Here is a 7662-nt window from a genome sequence, read left to right as displayed (position 1 = left end):
CAGGAGCAGCCCAGTGCAGACTCCCCTGGGACAGGCCAGCCTGTACACCCTCCTTCCACCAAAGCACTGGATAGATTCTCAGTGCCACGGCTGGTGCCTTGGGTAGGCTTTGCTGTTCAGGATGTAAAATGGCTTTCTCTCTTTGCATGTGTTGATGGCGCGGTTCCCGTGGTGTGTGAAAGTGCACTGGGACACGAGGACTGGGTTGATGGTTTTTAAGGCAAAGGCTGGCTGGTGCCAAGCCACCAAGGATGGCTGGCTGGCTGGGGAGGACAAGCCAGGAGGCTGGAGTGGTGACAGACGCATGAAGAGCCAAACACCTAAACTGCACCTCATGTGACCTCCCAGGCTCCTGTGTCCACTTGTGCGTTGCTCAGAGGCACGGGGCCATTACAGAGTTGGGAGCTCGGTAGCGGAATTAATGCCAAGGGCTTCACACTTCATTCCCGCTCGCATGAATGGGCTCATTGTAGGGAACAGAGCAGCGGCAGCACGCGGCTTACATGGCATCATGGCAGCCCTGGCATCGTGCCTGCCTGACCTTTGTGTCCCCGCAGGGCAGCCAGGAGAGCTGGCCTGGAGGAAGGCAGCTCTTTGCAGGGGAAGGAAGGGGACCTCTAAACCCCAGGTCTTCACTCTGGAGCCATGTGGGACAGAGCCTGCCTGACTGAGTAGAGATGTGTCACTGCTGTATCTCAGTTCCTGCTGCGGCTCAAACACCTTTAAATTTGCCTGCACAGAATCAGGCAAAAAATTCTGCGTTTGGACCTCTGGCTTGTGCAGCATGGTGACGCGGGGACCAAGCACCTCTCACCCCACATGCCTCACAGCAGGCTGGGGATTATGCTTGGGTCATGTTTCATGGTGGCCCCATAGTCCTGCTGTCAGGTGGGAAACCAATGGAAGTCAGCTAATTAGCACTAATTAATGTTGCCAACAGGAACCGTGCTTTTCCAACTAAGTGTGGGAGAGCCCAGGTGATCTTATCCCCAAGCAGAATCACAGGCACAGTGAGGCAAGGGGTTATGGTCCTGACCATCCTTCTGCAGAATCGGTGACCTTAGGCAGTGATAGGGGCTGCAGGGACGGTCACTGCTGCTCTCTGTCCCATGGGCTGGGCTCTAAGTCACCCCCCAGATCCATGTGTCCTGCTCTCCAGCTTGTGCTGTCGCCCAGCCATGCTGAGAGCCTGCTCACCATGCCAGGACAGCAAGGGGGCACCATGGGAGCGACAACGGGGAGCACAACTGTGTGCTGGGGACTAAAGGCTTCCTCCCATTAATATCATCTCTACCCAGGGCCAGGAAGGAATAAAGGATGTGGGGCAAAGGGGGAGAATTTACTCCCTAGTGATTTGTTTCATTCTTGAAGGGTCTGGTTCTCATCCACAGTTTGCAAAAGCATTTCCTGCAGGCCAGCTGCCAAGGAAAAATGGACCAAAAATAGCCCAGTGCTTAGGAGGTGCCATGGCATGACACAGTGCCTCCCAGGTGTGACCCGGCCGGGCAGTAGCAGAGCCCAGGCAACGGAAGATATTTGTGGGGAGCAGTTTGTGCCCTAGCAGCAGGGGAAGAGCCCCAGGCAGAGGTGGAACTCACCACTGCAGGGCTGCTGTGGGGAGTCGTCCATCACTCTGCATCAGGACCTCTCTTCCCAGATACTGAAGTCATGGCTTTGCTTTTCCCTTTTAGGACGTGTCTCGAAAGCATCACACTTGGAAGGAGCAGAGTCCTTGGCTGTCTTCCTTGGTGAGCGCTGTGGGGACTGGCGTGCCTGCCAAGGGCTTCCCCGTGGGTATGGATGAGCAGGTGGCACACTGGAACCCGCCCCGGTGTGGTGTGCCGGACCTCCCGGCATCGCCAGATGGCCAGAACGGGCGGAACCGGCAGAAGCGGTTCGTCCTCTCCGGCGGACGCTGGGACAAGACAGATCTCACCTACAAGTAAGAGAGGCCCGAATCGGGAGTCAGGCTGGTTTGCTTCTCCCTCCCCAAACCTCTCAGTCTGATGTTCCTTGGAGCGCGGCAGGCTGTGACGTGATCATAAAAGCTGGAAGGCAGCCCTAAAACTGGGTACGGCCAGCTGGAGGGCAGGGGAGCCACGTGCTGAACCATCAGCAGGGTCGTACCCAGCACCTCCAAATCCCCTCACGCACACACGGCCATAAACACAGCTGCCCACCCGCCCCTGCCCAAACACATGCCGTGCAGCCTTTGCATCACCCCTCGGTCAGTCCCGCATCAATGCCCCCATGTGCATACGTTCACTTCCCTACATCAAACCCCTGACACATGCCGAGCCGAGCCTCTACCACCGGCCCTCTCCTGCTGTGCTTTTGCTCCCCCCCAGCCACCCCGCTGTGGGCTTACTTCACAGTTTATTTTAAAAAGACCTTTTTATTCAGCTGTTATTGATGTTCCCATAAACACGACTTCAGTGTAAAGTTTTGCCCAAGTCACCCCACACTCTTGCGGGAGGGTAGTGCTGCCTCCGCAGTTGCCCACAGGGGCATGAGTGAGGTGAGCACACACGTGTGGACTTTGACAGCACATAAATCATCTTTTGTTTAATTAAGCGCAGGAGACGGTTCCTCATAGCGTTAGGAGGCGATAGATAACAGAAAGGCTTCCTCCTGGTTTTTTTTGGTCAACAGTGTTAAAGAAAGAAACACAGCAGAGACGAACACACACCAGCACTGTTAATGGAAGGGAAAGCAAGCTCCCTCTGTGGCAGACTTTACAGTCTGCTTATCTTGTAGGAGGGCAGAAGAGGCAGCAGCTGCTCTGAGCAAGCCCAGGTTTCCAGGGGAAAAAAATGCAGAGATTGAGGAGGAGAAATCACATCACACCACTCCCAGGCGCCTCTGTGGGGTTGGACTCACAGGGCACAGACCTGGGAAAGGCTGCAGAGAGCTCACCTCTGGGCCCACCAGCCAGAGGGTTTCAACGCTGATGGGATTTATCTGCTGCACATGTTGCTTGGAAGAGGGTGCCGGAGCAATGCTTATATGGATCAGAGATGTTCTGGTGCTGAGAGAGTGTGGCAGCAATAGTGACGTTGATCCTACAGCTAGTGTCTTCACGACAGCAGTGTCCATGGGACAGCAGCTGATGCTCTCCTCATCCAGTGTCTGTTGCTTTTCAGAATTATCAGGTTCCCATGGCAACTTGTAAAAGCTAAAGTGAGAAGGACCATTGAGGAAGCTTTGAAAGTCTGGAGCGACGTGACCCCGCTGACCTTCACCGAGGTGCAGGAGGGCCGGGCTGACATCGTCATCGATTTCACAAGGTGAGCACGGTGGGCAGCAGCACCCTCCTCCCAGACAAAGCAGCAGCCTTGCAGGCAAGACCTCAAGCCTCTAACCAGAGCAGAGAGCTGCCAGCTACACAACTTAGGCACTTAAGTGGAGGCTCATATTTCTGCTTTCAGACACTGGGATTTTTTTGGTTTTGGTTTGGTTTGGTTTGGTTTTTTGTCAGTTGTGGGCTGCTTGGTGTAAGTGCAGCTGTTCTGTGCTGGCTGTGCACAGTACCATTACTGATCGTTCATTAATTTTCCTGGTACATTTACGTTTCTCTGCCCACAGGCTGTTTTCCTAAGCGTTTGTTTTGACTTTCCATCTTCAGGTCCTCCATCCTGTCCCTTGACTGAACGACGTAACTGTCTGCCCAAAGACAAATATAGTTTCTTGGTTAAATGAATCTTGGCTCCCAGCCTGAAACTCACTTTTGGCAAAATACGCACGGGGGCAAAGACTTCCCTTTGCTATGTGTTTGCACAAAACTAATAAAGGCAGTGGAGACCGTCCAAGCAGTGATGCGATGTGCATGCTGCGTATTTGCCTGTGCCTCCCTCAGCTCTCTAAAGTGGCCACATCTCTCATGGGTTTCCTTCACTAGTCGACAGTGGGCTTGGCTTGAGTGAGGACCTGAGGGTTTGGCTGGGTTCACTGCCGGGTGCCCCTCTGCATCCCCCTGCCGCTCACCTATGTCAACTTAATCTTGGCTTGAGCCATCACCTCCTTAATTATTTAGGCTCCATGGTCAGCTTTGGGCTGGAAGCTGAACAGGGGGAGGAGAGAAACATCTCTGAGAAAACATATGAACTCCCCAGGGCTTGGTGTGACCAAGCTCTGCTTCCTCAGTGCTTCGATGCAGAACCAAGTTCGTGGCAATCCAAAGGGCTCAAAACAGTCGATCTGGTCTGGTGGGATGAACTTAGGATGGGAGTGAGAGCTGCTGTCCCGTCACAGTGGCTCCCCACCTTTGGCCATATGATGCTGTTCACTGGAGGTTACACGGCCGTTTGTCTGATGTGCAATGTGTCTTCCCTCCAGGTACTGGCATGGAGATAACTTGCCTTTTGACGGGCCTGGAGGGATTCTGGCACACGCGTTCTTCCCCAAGACACACCGGGAGGGAGATGTCCATTTTGACTATGACGAGACCTGGACGATTGGGAACAACCTGGGTATGGTACTGTTTCAGGGGGAGCTGTGGATGCTCCAGGATGCTTATCAGGGCACTTGGAAATGTTTCAGTTGTGGTGTGAACAGGGACTCTGTAAAACTCAGAGGCAGCAGTCATTTTTGTGGTGTGCATTGTTGTCTCCTACCACTTACAACCCTACTGGTAGTATTCAGGTCTTTTCTTGTCACCCTTCAGCCATAGCAAAGCCTGTGTCCAGCACCAGGACCCTGGTTTCCTAGTGGGCTCCCCCTGTGTGGGGGGAGCAAGAGGGGCACATCTGAGAGACGGCTCCTCTGCCCAGCCACACACCCTGCCACTTGGGAATTGCACCCAGCATTGGCAGGAGCCATTAGAAATAAGGGAGGGAAGGGATGAAGGAAAACTGAGGCTCAAGCACCGGCTGACACAGTTGTCTTCTAAAGGACAGCCTCAGCCCCAGTCCCTGCATGCACTGTTCACCGCCTGCCCACAAAGTATTTTCTTTGTCCAACAAGTCCATAAAGGGAAACCACCCAGGCTCCAGCTCTGCCCCTGTGGCCTGGGAATGCTCTGACCATAAACAACGCCACATCGAGTCAAGACTCTTTTTTTTCTTTTTTTTTTCTTTGCTAATAATAGATCCAAGCTGGTAGCTCTCTGCTTGGGCACTCAGGGTCTGGTGTCACAGTATCTCATGAGATACTGCAGTACCTCTTGGGAACATCTGAATCAGTGCCCAAAGCATCAGTTTCTGCAAGACTCACCAAAATTAACCCAGATCAGCCCCTCCTCCTCCTTCCCAGCTTATCTACAGGGACAAAGACAAATCACAAAGCCCAAGTTAAACTCCTGCCTCTCTGGGATTTCCCAAGCATTTTGTCCACATCGATGTTCAGGGCTCAGATGAGCTCCCCCAAAGTCCACTTTATTGCCAGTTGTATGCCAGCTTGAATCTCTGTGTGGGACACAGGACTGCTATGTCTCCAACCCTGTTCATGCTGACCCGAAACAAGAACCACAGAGCACCAGATCTTTCTGCAGAAGCATTTTTGCTCCTTAGGAAAGGGTGGGCTCTGCCATTTTTCACCCTCTGTTGGGGCTGCCTGTGTTGTTGAAGAATTTCCTACATTCTCCCACAAAGACAATGTTGGAGGCAAACCAGGAACTGAAAATGGATGCCAGTTCCCATCAGAATCCAGCCCTATTCCATGGCCCTTTTTGTCCCCCCACGTCTTCCATAAATAAATGTTGTAAAAGCTCTTTGCAGCTAATTGCCATTTAATATGGTGAAAAGAGCTTTACGATATAAACATGGGTAAATCCTTATCTCAGCTCTCAGTGAGACAGGGAAATCCTTAGCCTCATTTTACAGATGGGAGAGAGGAAGTACGAGGAGGGCTAAGGTGTGCCCTGGGGTCACCCCAGAGCCGTGCAGGAAGCAGGACTCCACGTGGAGGACCTTCTGCGAGGGACACAGTGATGCTCCCCAGCACAGCTCCTTCAGGCGTGCTCTTGTTCACCTCCCCCAGAGAATCTGACAACAGCACAGCCGATCTGCCAACACTGGAAAGCATCAAGTGAGGAGCCTGCCAAAATAAACAGAAGTGTCTGAAAGTTTGTAATAAATCACTGACATAGAAATCCCACTTTCTCAGCTGACCTAGATGTGTCGATTTAATTGGGTCAGTGCTGTGCAAATTCATCGCTTCAACGTAAAACTGACCAGCGGAGGAAGCCAGGGGCTCATCTTCCCCTCCGCCCTTCCCAGGCGTTCCTCCCAGCTGCATTCCCCCTGTCCCGTCCCGTCTTGTCCCGGTGCTGAGAAGTGACCTGCTCCCCTGCAGCCAGCAGGGAAATCCTGCTTGGAGCAGCAAGGCGGCTAAGTCACATCCCTGCCTTCCTCATCACTTGGGCTGCAGCTCGGAGGATTTCTGGCTGAAGGCGACTGAATGAATACGCTGGGACTTGTCAACAAACAGCCCCGCTCACAAGCTTTGCTGCTTAATATGCCTCTCTTCCAACTTCCCCTGAAATTTATCAACTTCAAAAAGAATCCATTGGAAGCTACATAACACCTGCCAAATGACACATTTTTGTATACTGAAATCCACTTTTCCCCCTCTCCTTTTCTAGACACTCCAAGGTTCCCAGAGCGTTCCCTCCCTGACGCTGGTATCTTCCATAGTGGACATGATCTAAATGGGACCTGATACACTACAGCTGTAGCCAACAACTGGTGCAAGGCTGGGTGGACAAAATCCAACCTTACCACCCCGCCACCTACATCAATGGGCCAGACTTCTTTCTCCGTGCAAATTTATCCTTTCCAAAAGTGCATGGAAAACCGTTTTCTTCCTGGTAGCCGATGAGGTGCAGGAGCCTCTGGCAACAGAATTACAAATTACCAACATGCCCAGGCTAATACCTGAATGTATGAATTCACTCACGGTGCTCCTGAACCAGTGGATCCCTTAATTATGCCCTTTGTCTCCTTAAAAAAAACACATAAACACAGTGTAGAGCTACACAAGAAAAGTCTGGGAAAAACAACCTGCAAGCACTGTAGTGGAGGTAGATTTCTCTTGCCTCACGTTGGGCTCCTACAGCATACCTCCGTGCATTGTCAATGGCTGATAACTGGTAGCAGTGAGCCTAGGAGGCAGGCGTCCTCTCTGCAGGCATGGCTTGCCTGTCGCACGCAAGCAGGCAAAAGCATCTCCCCTCTCTTCCCTTTGCAGGCACTGACCTCCTCCAAGTGGCTGCTCATGAGTTTGGCCACGTCCTGGGCCTGCAGCACACGGCTGTCTCCAAGTCACTGATGTCTCCTTTCTACATCTTCCGCTACCCGCTAAGCCTGAGTGAGGATGACAAGCAAGGTATCCAGTACCTCTATGGGAAACCCAAACTGGATCCTGACCCAACCCCAACTCAGCCAGCAGAGCTGCCCCAGACGGACCTTGAAACAAATGAGATCACCAATGTGGAGGTGAGTGAACAGCCTGTCCGTGTCCTCCTCTAACACCACAGCTTGTTCTCAGCTGCTGGGACTGTCCTCACCGTGAGGCCAGCAGCAGGCTTACATGTGGTTTGGTGTCTTTCACCCATGCTGCTGAGCCCAGGTCCGGACCCCACGGCTGGCACTGCCAGCCTGGGATGTGCGGGGAGGGCATCTTTGGGCAGCACGTGCCCAACCAAAACTGGCTGAAAGCAGGACA

General features: G+C 52.8%; 1 protein-coding gene across 1 annotated transcript in view; it reads left to right on the top strand.

Moving 5' to 3' along the window:
• Positions 1 to 1796: 1796 nt before the first annotated feature.
• Positions 1797 to 7662, top strand: part of MMP11 (matrix metallopeptidase 11 (stromelysin 3)) — an 8870-nt gene continuing 3004 nt past the window's right edge. Inside the window, exons 1-4 of the mRNA XM_009582899.1 lie at positions 1797 to 1942; positions 3144 to 3287; positions 4336 to 4469; positions 7186 to 7433. Coding sequence (XP_009581194.1) covers positions 1797 to 1942; positions 3144 to 3287; positions 4336 to 4469; positions 7186 to 7433 — 672 coding nt within the window. The remainder of the gene's footprint in view (positions 1943 to 3143; positions 3288 to 4335; positions 4470 to 7185; positions 7434 to 7662) is intronic.

Source organism: Fulmarus glacialis, unplaced genomic scaffold, assembly GCF_000690835.1.
Source record: "Fulmarus glacialis isolate BGI_N327 unplaced genomic scaffold, ASM69083v1 scaffold25188, whole genome shotgun sequence".
In the NCBI taxonomy this organism is placed as follows: domain Eukaryota; kingdom Metazoa; phylum Chordata; class Aves; order Procellariiformes; family Procellariidae; genus Fulmarus; species Fulmarus glacialis.
Note: the sequence above shows the minus strand (reverse complement) of the source record. Positions and strands in the feature narration are given on the sequence as shown.